Below are 17,090 nucleotides of genomic sequence, written 5' to 3'. Positions count from 1 at the left end.
ACTCTGTGGAAATCTATGGCTTGAGGGAACGTACTATCTTCTGATGGTTTGCAGGGATTTGTGTTGGTCAGCATCACTGCACTGGAATGACCGCATGTCTGCGTGTGATTCAGCTCCAGTCTGAACATCAGTCCTAATCCTAATCACTATGCTGACTGTTTCACATCACTCAGTCAGCTGTTAAACCTCAGAGCGTCTGTTAGAAAAACACCCAACAAGTTTGATTTGTCTGAGAGGGCTGATAGAGAAAAGCCTCTTAAAAATGGCAACAAGTTAGTTTTGCAAAGTTTCATCTGAATAAACCACAAGATGACTGGATTCTTATTCTTAGTAATTGATTATTTGGACAAAGGAACATTCCGCAAATTTTTCATTTAGCCATTTAAACTTTTTAATACAGTAGAAAAACATTAAAAGATGCAAATAAATAATTTATTTCCAGTGAAGTTTCTTCTGCCTAATACTCAATAGCAGCATTCCTTTAGTGAACACTTGATCATTTGTAGCCAAGGAAGCATCTGCAGCCGAACAATCAAGTTTTAATTTTAGTGAACAAACAGACATGAAGAGCATCTTAAAAACTACTTCCAGTTATGCATGACTTTGTGCTGGAGTGTCACATTAAATCCCAGAAGAATTCATTCACGTTTGTATTCATAGTGTGACATAATCTCATACCTTAATTTCTTTCAAGGTATTTTAAAATAGTTGCATGTTAAATGCATAATTTAGAATTGTTATTAATAAATATTCCTGTAGACTTATTGTTTGTGGCATGTTGGTATGTGAAGCTTCGTACTCACAGCCATGGGACGAGTGGGTGTGGCGATCATGGACCTGGAACTGAAGCCATGAGCCTGGGGAAGACTTTTTACTTCAGGAAGAATGTAGTCTACAGAAAGGAAAGAGCAAAACACATGTTATTTATTTGAAATATGTCACATTAAAACATAGCATCATACATCAGTAGGAAAACTGAGGCATTGTCTACAACGATTCCATCAGCCAATCCTGTCAGAAAGCAAGATGCTACTGAACTGCATTTACATGAGTCCATCTGCTCACATCCACAGAGCGATGCTGATTATTTACTTCTTTTTTTCTACATTTCTGAATTAAATGACTGATGATCTTGCACTTTTTTCAATGTACTTTGAAAAGGGAAATAATCTGCTGTAACGGGAAATAATGTAATTAAATTGTATAATTTGAGTCATGTAATTACGATTACTCTGCCATTGTATTTTAATATACTTCAGAGGCACTCAATGCAAAGGTAAAACTTTAATTTGGGGTGCTTTAAGGAGCGACCCCAAATAATTATTATTCGAATTTATTTAAGGTTGAAGCGATTCATCGGATTCATTGTAACAAATCGATTATTGAAATAATTTAATAATTGATTAATTGGAGCACAGACTTTAGCAAAGTCCTTTTGCTGAAAGAACAACACACTCAGAGCAGTATCTAAGCCAAAAGTGAACAAAAATGTATATACATTTTGCAGTTCAGATAAAAGAACACCTTTGTCTGTAGATAAGTTCTACCCAGAACTCTTCAAGAGGCAGTTTTAGCTTCAGCTGGTTCAAATTCTCTGGAAAAAAAAATCTCCTACTCAGCACCTCTTGCTGCATTTTTAATCAGTTAATGAAAACTGATGTTCAGTCCAGCAGAAAAACTTGAGCTTTTCATATTGGTGTTAGAAGGATTGTTCAGCTGCAGATGCTTCCTTTTTTACAAATGATCAAGAGTTCAATAAAGGATTGCTGTTAGAGACTTTTAAACACTAAAATGTTTATTTTATTATTTCAAAAATAATTGGAGTATTTGTTTCAAAAGAGTGTACGTACCGCTGCAACAACATGAAATAATTCTTAAACGTAGCACTCCTGTAGGATTTGTAGCAGTGGCGTACATGTGCCGCATATGAGATGTGAGACATCAGGAAAAGAAGCAATAATTTAACATTCTTATCACAGAACAATTAATTAAGTTTCATTCAGTGTTAACTGCAACTATCTGGAGCTCTGTCACAGCTTTTAAGGAGGAACACCTAGAAAGTTAGCCACTGTCCAAATCCTCCATCAGGCTTTTCTAAAGCTGAAAGGAAATATAAGCACAAGACGCATGGCACAGCAATATTTTATTTACACAGACTAGACATGTAGATAGGCTGCAGAAGTAAAATCTGAATGCAAATGACAGATATTGTTCCTGAAATGTTCATGGTAGCCAGCAGATGTGCCCCGGGCCAAAACTGCCACTGTTACTGTTACTTATGTTTTTGACAAGCATAGGAATTCGGTGTGGTGAGGGAATGCATATTTAATAAAATGAAAAAGAAAAAAAGAAAACATACAAAAACTGAAGATGCTACAGGAAAATGGCAAAGACACAAAACACAACAGCAAACATGAGGGAGACTACAAGAGGAGGATCAGAAAGAACCAGAGAGGAATCATTCAACTAGACCAGGAGTGTCAAACTCCAGCCCTCAAGGGCCATTGCCCTGCAACTTTTATATGTGTCTCTGCTGCACCACACCTGAATAGAATAATTAGGTCATTAGCAAGGCTCTGGTGAACTGATCTACACAAGGTGGAGGTAATAAACCATTTCATTCCAGTGTTTTGTACCTGAATAACCCAGCCAGACACCAGCTGAGCAATTCACTCAAGAATAATGACCATAGAGCTCTACTGGGTACAGGAGGGAGAACAAGAGCATGACTTCACAACAAGACACTCAGCAGCACGCCTGAACTTCACTGTCCAAGGATAACAGGAATGTCCATGGAAGAATAAACTGAATAAGTCATCTTTACACACAAAACATCTTTGGATTGGCGAAGCATCCAGTATAAGCTCTTAAGATTCAACGTGTTGGTGTTACCGGCTGTGCCACACAGACAGCATGTTCAGCGTGACCCGGTGTGTGTATGGGTGTGTGTGGAAGATGACATCATGTAAACAGAAGTGCATGGAGCAATTCAGCTCTCATTTTAATGTCACCCTGGACACAGAAAGCATAATGCTTTTCCATACAGCTCACTGCAACCACATGAAGGACCACACAAAGGAGAGAGTTAACTGTGGAAAGACCACAAGGCACACACACACATACACACACACCCACACGCCCACCCCCACACACAGACAATACAAATACTGCAAGCTGGAAGGAAGGAGGGAGGAAATACTGCTGGGTGAGGCCCTGGGCTGCATGCCTGAACATCAACATCACCACAGGTTATGTTTCACTTCTGCATCCTTACACATACAAACTGTAGCTCACAAAACACACATTTCCTTAAAAAACAAAACAAAATAAATGTTATTACTGTCTTACCTTTACTTATAAAGGTTATTATCTCCTGCTTCGATTGAAAGTCCACTTGAGAAAACTTTTTTAGTGTTGTAATGTAGTCATCCATGTCGAAAGTCGGGATAAGCGAGAGGAAAAAAAATCACTATCTCTATTATAATCTATCGCTGCACTTGACTTGCTTCCCGAATCGTTTAGCCTAGCTCGCTGTCACTTACTCGGCAGTTGAGGAGTGAACAAGACGAACGTCTGGGATCTTGAGCGCCCCCTGCCATGAGGCAAGAGAACTGCCTGCCTCACCTCGAACCTGTTCTCTGCCGTTTATAATCGCTCATTACACGAAACACGTTACACAAACACAGTTGGTGACAAAAAGCACTGTACATTATATACATAAGCTAAATTATTGGAAATAAGTTCACATATTAAATTTGTTTAAACCATTTTATTGACGCCGTACAGCAACATGCTCTCTCCGCTTAGCAGCCAGCGCAGAGCCAGGGGTTGCGCAATCCAAGGTGAGGCAGAGCTCGCTGCTGCCTCACCGGCATCGCTTCCAAGCATTTGAATGGGAAAATAAGAAAATTCAGCGATTTTGAACAAATAAAAATCGAAATTGGTGAAGCTACGTGAAAAATAAATATTTTTTAGTACAAACCACCGGATGAATATAACAATTTAAATTACTTTATGATTATATATTTTCTTTCTTTCCATGATGGCTGGTGAGGCACTGCCTCACCTGCCTCCCCTGACCGCACGTCACTGCGGCACATCACAACTAACTGATACCACCAACACAGAAATACAGTATGAGCAGAAATACGAATAACAACACAAACAAGTTAATGACACAAATCACACATATGTTCTGAGGGACTCAACAAGAGAGTGCAGTCAAATCATTTTACATAAAGAGAAAGAAAACTGGAGATCTATTTTTAAGAAAAGTTCAACAAAATACAATCTAACTTTCTTCTAGCTTGTCATCCTGTTTGTGATGTTTAAATAATGAAGTGTGGCTTTTGGATGTCAGTCATTATTAAGCATTTAAGGACAGCATTCACCTCTTTTCCATCTATCAGGATTTTTTCTGCAACAATGTGACAAAGGGACCCAAAACTGCAGCATGTGCAGTTGCAGCATTTCCAGCTGCTGCAGTTCAATTTCACACCGGATTCTTTCAAACCAAATCAACACGTTGAGCAACCTGTTCCCCTCCTCGCCTGTGGTGGCGCTGCACCGAGAACCACAGAAGGAAACGGCACAAAAACCTCTGAAGAAAACACTCAGGGCAACTTCCTTCTTTATAGTGATGGGATTTTCGGCTCCTTTTCGAGATGCGGCTCTAATGGCTCTTCTTACTGTGGAGAGCCGGCTCTTTCGGCTCCCAAACGGCTCCCCATATATATTTTTGACATTATTGATTAATTTATAGCTTAAACCTAATTTTATAATATTTTGTTTCATTATTGACATTGTTAAGCACTTATGATGAGTAAAAATGCCGCATAACAATGCTATAGCAATACCGATGCGTGTGATGTCCGCATGTCCCTGTGCAGGTTGTTTGTCGAGCCTGCACGATAGGAAATGCTGACTTTGCACAGTCTGCACTCTGCCCTGGAGCTTGATGTAGCATTAAAATGAGTCCAAATCTTGCTCCGTTTTCTGTCACTCATTTATTTTCACCTATTCAGTTCCCACACTGACTCCCCTTCTTTCTGTGCTTCTTGACCGCTGAGTGAGTGTCTGTACATAAATACCTGCCGACGAACGCTATACAGCTTGGCCAATTGCCTGCCGTTTCCACAAAAAAAGTGGAGATAAACTTTTTTTTCAGTGTTTTCCCGCCACATTATTAATTGAAACTATGTGTGATTGGTCAGATGTGTGGAGCACACGCTTGACATGAGGGCAGTGGACCGACCGAGGGAAAAAAACTCTCCGCTCTGGCACTGGCTACGGTGGCCGACAGGTGCAAATGCGCAGCAAAAGAGAAAACATGCAAACAAACAAAAAACACGCGCATAAATTAAATGCGGCAAGCAAAAAGCGAATAAAATGCAGCAAACAAAAAGAGAGACGCAAACAAAAAAGAAGACACCCCCGAATGAAATGCAGCAAACAAAAAGTGAGACGCAAACAAAAAAGAAAACACCCACGAATGAAATGCAGCAAACAAAAAGTGTTGAAAACGGAAGTGCTCCAGACCACTAGGGGGAGTCAAAGAAAATAGTATTCATTTCTATGGGACCAGATGCAAGATTCAGAGAAAGAAATTTGAAAGAAAGTAAAGGTACGTATAACTATATTTCTTTTCAGAAATATAGTTATACGTACTATATAACTATATTTAGTACGTATAAATACTATACGTACTTATATTATAAAAAGATACGCCGTCTTTTATAATATTATAGAATAACAGAATAATTTATGGGTAGCGTGATAGACTTTGTGTCAGTCATACCGTTCTGGGCTCGGTCTCGATTTTCTTTGACTCCCCCTAGTGGTCTGGAGCACTTCCGTTTTCAACACTTTTTGTTTGCTGCATTTCATTCGGGGGTGTTTTCTTTTTTGTTTGCTGCATTTCATTCGGGGGTGTTTTCTTTTTTTGTTTGCTGCATTTCATTCGGGGGTGTTTTCTTTTTTGTTTGCTGCATTTTGTTCGCTTTTTGCTTGCCGCATTTAATTTGTACGCGTGTTTTTTTTTTGTTTGCATGTTTTCTCTTTTGCTGCGCATTTGCACCTGTCGGCCACCGTAGTCGGCCACCGTAACTGGCAGAAGAGCAAAACGCGCAAGGAGAGGGAGAAGGGGGGGAGAGACAGCGAGGCACCGCAGGACAAAAAAAAAACGATGTGGGGAAAAACTATCGGCTCTGGCACTTGCAGAGCACAAGCACAACGACAGGGAGGCGGAGAGACAGAGATATACTGTAGAAAAAAACCCGGCTCCCAAATAGGATCCTAAAACGGCTCCCATTGTGGAACCGGTTCCAATCGTTCACTTCAAAGAGCCGGCTCTTAGAGCCGGATCGTTCGCGATCGACACATCACTACTTCTTTACTAAAAGTAAACATGTGGCGTCAGAGATTAGTGGTTGTAGGTGTTTGAAGTCAGAGGAGGATGGTGACCACAGCATGAGTTTCTCCCCTTTTATGGCCATAGCAGCCAATGACACAGTGGTATTCCTTGCAGCATTCATTGTCATGTATGAAGATGATTTTGCTACAGAAGGTGCGGCTCTTCTTGTTGAACCATGAAAGAAAGTGATCAGTCAAAAAGTCCATATACTTTGCTGAGGTCATTTTCACACCTTCAGGGACTCTGAAGGGGTCAACCAGCTCTCTCTCTCTCTCTCTCTCTCTCTCGCTCTCTCTCTCTCTCTCTCTCTTTCTCTCCCCATGATTTCGGCCCAGAAAATGACTCCACCACCTCCTTGCTGACGTCACAGTCGTGTTGGGACGTGGTGGTCATCCACCACTAATCCACTACTGCGTCCATCTGGACTATCTGATGCACAGCAGTCATCAGTGAACAAGTCTGTTTGAAAATGAATCTTCATGTACGGCTGGGCTCACTGCGACCGTTTCTGCTTGTGAGCTCTGGTTAGGGGCCCAATAGTAGGTTCATGCACCGCAAGCCTCTGGAGGATCCTCCACCTTGAGGTTCCAGCAGCTTCAAATAACTGTTTGCTGCTTTGTAAGGGCATTTTAACAGCTGCTCTCTTAATCTTAATCTCTCTTAATCATAAGGAAAGCTGGCTCTGTACTGGGACTAAAGCTGGAGTCCCTGGAAACTGTGGTGGAGAGGAGGACACTGAAGAAGGTTCTGTCTATTATGGACAATAAACAGCACCCTCTCCACCACATAGTGGACAGACAGCGGAGCACCTTCTCACATAGGCTGCTCCAGCTCCGCTGTCGTAGGGACAGATACAGGAAATCCTTCCTGCCACATGCCACCTCACTGTACAATAAAAGCTAAATCATTGTTCTGCACTAATCAGTCCAATTTTGAACAACTGCACTGTGGCACACTTGCTGTACATATATTTACATATACATACTGTATCTGCATTTTTTGAATCTTTGCAAGGACTGCTCTAAGCTGCTTTTTATATTGACAGCATGTTAATTTTTAGTTTTATTTTTATTTTGTCTACAATTGCTACTCAGTGGTAGTTGTTATTGTGTCTTGTCTCTATGCTGTAACTGCGAAATAATTTCCCTGCTGGGATGAATAAAGTAATTCTATTCTATTCTGTTCTATCCAATGAATTTGTCTAACAGAAACCTTCCTCATTTTGTCTTTATCTGTACAAACTCATCTTTGTTCTGAATCAGCCATAAATCTCTTCACAGTACGATAACGCTTCGCTTCAGTTTTCGTTAAATATCTAATGTTTTCATATCTTGTCATACGGCACTACACTATCTGATGATTTTCATCAGCAGAGAAATTCTTTCTCTTTCCCATATTGCTTGAAACCTGTGGCCTGTTTAATAATGTGGAACATCCTTCTTAAGTAGATTTCCTTTAATTGAGCTCACCAGACAAACTAATCAACCCAGCTCTCTGAAATTAATTACCATCTATAAATTTAATAGCACAACAAAAAATTTTATCTTTATGACACTTAAATCTAATTTGCATAATTTGGAACACGGTGTAGACTTGCGTATTTGTTTTGGTTGTATTACGCAGAATTCACTGTGTTTTAGTTCGCTTTCTACTTTGGTGCGTTCTCCAGTCCACTTGGCGTTCACATTCATTCAAACCACACCACAGTTCACTTCAACCAAACCCAGACCAGAGTTCACTTCTGTGCTCCCCAAACAAACCGGACATCCTGGACAGACGAACTGGAATTCCAGCCTGTTTAGTATGAATTCACACCGAATGCACACTAAATTAGTACAACCCATTAAATATCTCACTTATACCAATGTCTAATGTTTTGTACTAATTATAACTGGGAAGTAGAGGGAATTATTTACAGGCAAATACATATGATTCAACATGTTTGATTTATTAAGCCAATGACAGCAAACATAAATGTATTTTCTATTTGAGGAAAAAGTTACCCTGGCCTATTAGCTAGTGCTATCACCTTTGGTAGTAATGACTTCAGAGATTCCAGCCTATGTTGGTCTGAGGAAAGTTTGTCATATTTCTCCATTTCGCCTGAGTGATGTCTGAGGGAACTGACTCCATTCTAGGTCTTTCATTTACTCATTCTCAGCCCCAGTCCTGGTATGTTCAGGGTCCAGTTTTGTACAGATGATCCCTCTGATACCGGGTAGAATCCATGGTGGATTTTATGATGGTGAGTTCACACGTCCACAGCTAGTATGAAGATCTTTTCCTGGAATGCTGTGTTTGGTTTATGCCAAACATCTGCTCCAGCCTAGAAATCATTCCACTTTTCACTCATCTGTCCGAATAACGTTATCTCAAAGTCCAGCTTTTCTATCTGGCAAACGTTGGTCTGCTTTCACATGTAAACTTGTGCTTGTCTCTGTGATTGTACAGGTATGAACTTCCACATCAGCAGAGGCAGGTACCAGCTGTAGGTTCTAATACGAACCTCTAAGGTTTAAAAAATTTCATTTAGCATCTTGTGTTCTGCACTAGAGCTGAAGCAGCTTGAACGTCCAGACCTGGGCAGGTTGGTTGCTGTTTTGAAATATTTTCACTTGTAGGAAACTTACAGTAGAATGGCTGATTTCACCTTTTGTTGAGTGCTTACCCAACTCGTTACTTTCTGAAGGCCTCAGGCGACACTTTCAGTTAAACTCACTCTTACTTTAACAGATAGGAGCTCACCAAACTAAAGCTCTGAGAGTTAAGCAGGGCAGACCTTGAAATGACTCAGTAATGATCATCTGATAATTTGTTTCACATTTTATTTGCTTGTGTTTAATTTTAACTATTTGAGTGTGTGGTTTCTTTTTTAAATTTTATTTTTCTTATTTAAAAATCTCTTTTAAAGCAATTTAGATGTCGAGACCACCTCTTATATATATTTATACCTATACAGATGTCTATATAGAGTATCATTTAACTTGTATAGCTTGTGTGTGAAGAAGTAATGTTGTTTCATTCAGTCTAACCCAACCAGCAGGTCATCATGGTGTCAAGAGCAGAACTTTGAAAACCAGTGGCACTCATGATTTTCCTAACATCGCAGTTTCTAAACTGTGTTGGTTTATATTATAATAGATGTTTCATACTGGTGTAGTTCTGTGCAAATAGAAGAAGAAGAAGAAGAAGAAGAAGAATTACTTTATTCATCCCAGCAGGGAAATTATTTCGCAGTTACAGCAAGACTTTTTTATACACAGATTAACACACACACGACGGGAGCTGCGTCTACAGGCAGCCAGCTGAGCCGGCACCATTTTTGAAGGTGGACATGCGGCAAAGGTCGTCGGGACCAGGAGTCGAATCCGCGACGTCCGCAGGTCTAAGGCCTCCAAATGTGGGGCGTGCTGTGGTGGCGCAGGGGGTTAGCACACTATTTGGAGGCCCAAATAGTTTGGTTTTCTCATACCTAAGAATTAAAGGAACTTGGAGTTTTACATCTAAATCTTTTTAACCACCAATAAAGTAAAACCATCTTCTTTTGCATGAGAAGAAAACTCAAATAACTGCTATAACATTTTACATTCTCCCTGTCTTCCTGTCATGTTTTCTAATTAAGGCATGAATGAAGACTACTGGTGGAACAAGACGAAGGTCTAAAATAGATCCTGACAGCATGTTGTCAAGAGGAGATTAGAAAGGAATGTTCAGCAAACAAAGGTGGTCACTAGAGTTCAGTCAGGGTAGCGTTCTCACTGCAGAATGAGCTTCATCTTTGTCTATTCCTCTGCTTTCCTTTTTTTCCTATAGTACACATGTAGAAAAATGCTTTACTGATGTTGTCTGCTGAGGTGTTACTGGAGGATTATTTATCTTTAAAAAACAAGTAAAAATGACTTTAGGTCAGCAGTGAATTATGATGAATTCACAGTGAAGGAGCTGCCTGACCTCAGTGACCTGTGGTTTCACAGATTAATGTCAAGATTCTTTATTTGCTCTCCAGCGTTTAAGTCTGACCATTGCTGCAACATTTCTGAGTCCTGTTCAGTAGTCGGTCTCTATAGACGATACGGTACGGTTAGGGTGGAGCTACTCAGGGTGGAGCTACTGTGTCACACAACACAGTCCACTGATTGGGAGACAGGAAAGCATCACTGCTAGCAACAAGCATGAGCATCATATTTGTCATCACACTTCTGTGATCCCACATTAGGCAGTGGATTGGTCCAGTGAGAGTCCAGCTGGTGGTGGAAATGCTCTACTGAATTTACCAAACCATAAAATATTCTGATTACTGATGGAAGCATGCAGGCATGCAAACCTAAAATATGTTGTTTTTTTTTTAACATTTTTGTTAAAACTGTCACCATGTTGTGACAGTATAGCACAAGATAGAAAATATGTGAAAAATATATTTTTGATTGATTGAAAAAAATCAATTTGTGAACAAATCTTGTCCCAGTGCTTCCAGTGCTGACTACAGAAACACATCTCTTAGTCAGAAACAACCATCAGAGCCAGGAGGAGGGTTTTATTGCTGTCAATCCTGCTTGTGTACATGCTGCTCACCCCTCCACCCGCTGATCTCTGCTCTGCTTTGGCTTCTTCCTGATAGCTGAATGCTGTCACCATGACCACCGTTTTTGGCAGACAAACAGTTTTCATGGAACTGTTAAGTTGTGTCTCCACCCTCAGCACATTGAACAGCGCGTACACAAGAGTCACTGACAGCACTAAGACCCGCCTCCTGGCTCTGATTGGTTGCTTTTGCATTTCTTCAGATAGCATTAGTAGTTCAGGGAGGGGCTGCTGGAAGTTATCTGCCTCATATTATTATACTGTCACAAAATGGTGATAGATTTAACATATATGTAAAAGAAATGTAAATTAAAAAAAGTTTAAAACACAAAACTTCCACCAAAATCCACAGTAAATATATGGATTTTTATTGATCTTTCTGCCTCCCTTTAAAGGTCTCAGCAGCCTTTTGGTCTGTAAACATCACCGTTAGGACAGCATTGTTCTGGGCAGGAAAGAACTGTTTATTCCCATGGCAACCTGGACAGGATGCACTATTACTGGTAAAGACTGCAGCAATATTATCAATCCAAAATAATCATATTTGCTTTTTTAAGTGCAGTAGAAGCCTGAGCAGTGAGTTCAGCTGCTCTGGGGTTCGAGATCTAGAACATCACACCGTCAATCTACTAGATCTCTGGAGACATCCAAGGACAAGGAAGCTGCTTCATCAGCCAAATCGTTTTAGCCTACAGGAACATGGATGTTTCACACACAACGAAAGGCCAAAACTTTAATCCTGGCTTATTTCTTTATTTATCAGTCACAGAAATTTGAATCTGAGTTGACCTGCAGCCTGTATTCTGTCACCTTAAGTGGTTAGAATATCCCAATGCCTTATGGGATATTCCTTCAGCAGCCTTGCTCAAAACAACTTATTGCCAAATTGTTGCAAGGCAAACAGATGAAGGATCAAAATATGATCAAATACAGTCAGAATGAAGCACACCCCTTTAATATTTTATGGTCTGACATACTTAATGACATTTTTCATCAACCGCACTTTGTTTTCCATTTTGACTTCATTTTTGTTTCATGCAAAATAACAAGATACTCGATAGCAGGGCTGCACAGTGGTGCAGTTGGCAGCACTGGCCCCTTGTGCATCTGAGGTTAGTTAGAACAATTTCAGAACGCGGTACACCAGACCATGCCTCCGATAGAATCAGGGTGTATTTTTTGTTTACAGTTAAAATAAAACATTTGTACTGACAAATATGACCCAGTTTTTTTGTTGTTGTTTGTACACTTGTTCAGGACTTGATGGTCCTTTTCGTTCCCAACCTCCCAGTCTGGACTGGGAAAGCAGCCATCAGCAAAGCCAGCATGCAGCCTGGTACAGCTGCGTCTGGGGATCAGAGCGCTGAGGCTGAAATAGGATTATGTCTCCAACTACATTATTTATTACACTGTAGCTGTGGGTTACTGCCGTCCAAGCTCTTTACTCTGTTGGCTTTAATGCCATGGCAACCATTTAGCCCAAAGTTATTCATACCGCTGGCAGATTTAGATCTAAATATATTTTTATTCAAACAAGAACTAATTCTGATAGGAAATGACCCGGGTGTCTCCAAAAAATGATTTCAAGACAAAGTTTTAGGATGCCACTTTTGGACCAAAAAAAAATTCTCATTTTTTATTTACATTTTAGCAGAAAATGGAAGCTATGAAGTTATTTATAGCCGTTAATATTTAATTAAAGCTAACAAAAAGTAAAACAGTATAATTGAACAAATAAAAATAGAACCAATAATCAATAAAAATGATGTGATGATGTCACAGATCAGGTTTATTCTGTGGAATTTGAGAAATTAGCTTTTAAGATAAGTTTTCAGATGTTCTGAATAACTCAGAACCAAAACATGTAAGAATAAACCTGAAATAACTCTTAGAATGGCACATAGTAATATCACTGTTCTACGGGCAGTGACATTACTGTATCACTACCTTCTTATGCATACGTATACGTATGAATAGGTATGTTTAAAGACCGATGTTTGAATTGCAGAATTTGGAAATGAGGCCAGATTAGCTTAAAATATTCCAGATTAGTTTAAGATTAAACTAAGAACAACAATCAGTCTGTGTTCATCAAACAGTTCACAAGCCAAAGCCTAATTTAGAATGAAAATATTTTCGATAAAAATAAAAAGTAAAAATTCTGAATTATAAATGAATTCACTGATTCTTATTATATATTTTTATATTTACTTTTCTTTTCTGTTTTTTTTATTTAATCTGATGAGGAGCTGTAAGAACATGATAATCAGAATATCACGCTGTCCTGATTTTAATCGAATTATTTGTACAAGACCAGGATTAAATGTACAGGACATTCTTATCTGTAAATAGATTGTCTAGAAAAGACAATTACTTATAATTTACATTTTCCACTAGCTGATTAGTTCCTAACTTTGCCTTGAGAAGAGGCTTGTTCTTTTGAATTCACCATGTCATTCCAACCCACCTCTTTAACAGTTCAATTCTCAATGAAACTTTGCCCCATTTTTTATTGACTAATTGATTTATTTAATTTATTCACTGTCAGTTTTAATAAAACATAATCTTTTGTCTTAGTTAATGTCAAACAGCACAGACAGGTAACATGGGGGCAGGAAGTAACGGGGAAAACACAACATTCGGCTGGGATTAGTTCTTCTCTCCCCTGGCACTGCATTTCATTTTGATATGCGAGTTCATGTCGTATAAATGTCACTGTTGGTGATCAGAGGAAGGAATTTTAGTTTAAAAAAAAAAACATCCACACAATTCCGTTAACATCTGCTTTATCAGACCCAGGAAAGTGTGGAGACATTTTGTCCTTCCTGATTTCTAGTTTTCTTCAGAAAAGACCCTGGTGAGGTTCAACGGTAAATGGCCTGTAGTTGTGAAGAGCTTTATCAAGTCCGGATGACCCTAAACGCTCTATGCTATATCCAGTCACTCCCACACACACTCACACACTGATGTGCCACAGCCATAGCTGCACTGGGCAGACTGACAGAGGACAGAGAGGCTGTCAGGCACCAGCAGGCAAAGTGTCTCTACCAAGGACACAACAACTTTAACATTTATGGAAAAAGGTCGATCTTTGGAAATGTATGCACTCATTATTAGACTTTCCACAAGAAGGGACAAACACAGGAAATAAAACCCCTGGTGTTCCAAAGGTCAACAAATATATAACGTCATCTGATGTGATTTTTATAAATTTGGTCTCATTTACACAAAAGTCACATAGAAAACAGAACTGGAATTTCAAAGCTCAGAACATATTTGGTATTTTCTAAACGTCAGTAAACACTCAACTCTGAACTGAACAGAGGAATCTGCAGGATTCCACATCATCAGTTTCATGTAAATGGCTGATCTTGGCTGAATCAAATCTCCAACCAACACTGTGTAGTCTCTTTGTTGAGATGTTACTGGGACTCTACAAAGACTGTATTGTTACTTGGAACACAGATTGTCCAATGAAAGCCAAGTTTTCAAGTCCAAGTACATGTAACCCAGGTGACAAGTTCAGCTTTAGGTTTTCTTCTTTGTGTTTAGTGCTCCTTGAGAAACTCTGAGCAGAAACTTTCTCAAGTGAAAACTCAACAACTCCTGAATCTTGTCCTCTTTGGCTGTTTTGTAGAACTGAAGAAATGCTCTAATTCTGTCTTACGTTCACCTGAAACTGTTCCCAAAATAAGAAAACCAGAAGATTTTTATTTTTCCTGCAACATACAAATAAATGACATGCCGTTTTGCTTTCTCTTTTCTCCTGGGTCTCCATCTTAACATTTTGTGCTGCTGTGCTTAAGAACATTTCAGTGGTTTAAGTGGTGTGGATCAGCAGTCACTGCAGAATACACAATGTGGCAGGAAAAAAAACCGAGCAGAGCGACAAAGCAAAGGGCGGGAGCCTGTAAAGGTTTCAGTCAAGACTTTTCCCTACAACATTTGGATAGAATCTGTTTTCAATTTAGACCAAATAAAATTCCCTAGCTACCGCTGGCCTGTGTGTGCTGAATGCAGATTAGCAACATTTTGCAATGCAGTGTCAGGAGATAAGATGTAGCCCACCACAACGGGCCGGCGGCCAACAAACCACAGCACTGGATCAGTCCCCCAGAAAACAGAGAATAACTCTGATCCAAATCCGATAGTTACATATATTAATATTATATGTGTGTGTCCCTATTCTATTCCTTTTAGTAGTAACTGTGCTACTTAACTTTCTGTATTATCGCTGGATTCTGAATAGGAGTGGGCGGTGTTGACTTGGAAGATATTTTGTGATACTATTGTGATAACAATAAAAGTGATGATGGAAAAAGTATTTATTATGTTTTTTTTCATGTAACTGTCTGACTGTGACTGTATGGCACAGCATTCAAATCCTGCTCTGGACAAACATTCCCATCTGAAACAAGCTTCGCCTCTGACGTACTGATTTATATCATATTTTCAAATGTACTGATACTTATTGTTCTTGTGGAACAGTGGAGAAAATATATATATATATAAAAGTAACTTTTCAGATAATGCCAGCTGTATATTTTTAACATTAACTGAAATTTATGGAAACAATAATTAATCAAAACTCTTATTATAGATTATACTGAACCAATACAAAAACAAAGTTTGGTTTTGTATCTCCCATACTTTTCCAGATTTTTCTTGTATTTTGCTGAGTTTTATTTTCATTTTTATTGTTTGAATAAGTGATCCCTCCATTCCTTTCTAGAAGGACTTCAGAGCGTCTGATGGACGCCGGTTCCACCAAACCCCAGTTCTACACAAGTAACGGACCGGTTCCCCTCACTGGGACGGGAACTTCTCCAGCAGCCTGCTCTCACCTGTTGCTGGCCCAAACTGTGTGTTGCTCAGCCTGGGCAGCGAGGATGACTTCCTCTCGGCCAGTCGCATGCGGACCTGCTCCTGGACCCTCCGGACTTTGGCCAGCGGGTCCGCGGACTGCCCGTCCGATGGCAGCACGTAGGCGGTACACGAGGAGTTCGGTTGCAGCGCGGTCAGAAAACAGCCGTCCGCCATCACAGCGGTCATACCCACTCACAACGTGGACTAAACAACCTCACCCGGGCAGAGTGTTGAGAAAAGCAGCGGGAGTAAATATTCCAACGGTCCCGAGTCCCGTCAGCGTCAGAGGGAGAGTCCGAAATGGAGAGCAGAGCAGCCAGCAGCCCCAACATCTGGAGGCGGGAGCTGCGGGGGAGGAGGTCCGGGACAAATCCACCTGCTGTCAGAGACAACCCGACACAGATGGCTTGTGTTATTGTTTAACAGTAAAATGCAATATTCTCGACAAATAAAACGTTTGAAAGTTGAGTAGAAGGAAAAAGTGTGGCAGAAAAAGGCGCACAAGCTACAGGATTGTGAAGGAAAAGGCCATTGAAGCATTTCAGCACCCTGCGGCTGTCTGCACCATCCAGCGTGAGCTACAGCTGTCAGGCAAAAGGAGCCACGACCGAGGACTGAGGGCACATACAGTGCTTTAGGTTTTCAATAAGGAAGAATATTATTGAAATGTCCATTTATTTCAAGAACCATTTTCACTAAAGGAATCACATTATGTAGATAATTATACACAGATGGACCTGAAAGCCTTTGTTTCTGTTAATTACTATGATTTTCCACTTAGAGTTAATGAAAATATGACATTTAAAATTAAAATAATACATCGGGCCAATAGAAAGAAATAAAATAAAACCAAAATGTAGCCTTAATGGAAAGTTTGTTTAATGCCTGCTTTGTCAGGTCCTGGGTTGTTTTTAGTTGTTTGAGGGTTTGATTTATTGATTCTAGTTCCACATTATTTCTGTGTTCCTTAGTTTCTGTACTTTGACTAGATCAGCTTTGTCTCAGTTTTACCTTAGCTCAGTCCTTTAGTGACTTTAGTTTTATTATTTTCCTTAGTTATTCTCTGTCTCTCCCTCCTCACACCTGCAACTTGTTTCTAATTATCATCTGTTCCTTGTTCCATAATCAAGCTCCCCAGTATACATATTACTCATTCTCAGTCACTCTTTGCTGGTTTTCTGTTTCTGGCTTCTTTTTATGTTTTTTGTTCTACTCTGGCTCCCTGCATTCC

General features: G+C 39.8%; 1 protein-coding gene across 1 annotated transcript in view; it reads right to left on the bottom strand.

Annotated features, from left to right (window-relative positions):
* Positions 1–16,416, bottom strand: part of pkp3b (plakophilin 3b) — a 31,495-nt gene extending 15,079 nt beyond the window's left edge. Inside the window, exons 1-2 of the mRNA XM_028014402.1 lie at positions 15,838–16,416; positions 804–892 (exon numbers count right to left, since the gene is read on the bottom strand). Of these exons, the coding sequence (XP_027870203.1) occupies positions 804–892; positions 15,838–16,045 (297 nt within the window). The 5' untranslated portion in view covers positions 16,046–16,416. The remainder of the gene's footprint in view (positions 1–803; positions 893–15,837) is intronic.
* Between the last annotated feature and the right edge of the window lie 674 nt (positions 16,417–17,090).

The sequence above is a fragment of the Xiphophorus couchianus genome, chromosome 4 (genome assembly GCF_001444195.1).
Source record: "Xiphophorus couchianus chromosome 4, X_couchianus-1.0, whole genome shotgun sequence".
Taxonomy (NCBI): Eukaryota; Metazoa; Chordata; class Actinopteri; order Cyprinodontiformes; family Poeciliidae; genus Xiphophorus; species Xiphophorus couchianus.
Note: the sequence above shows the minus strand (reverse complement) of the source record. Positions and strands in the feature narration are given on the sequence as shown.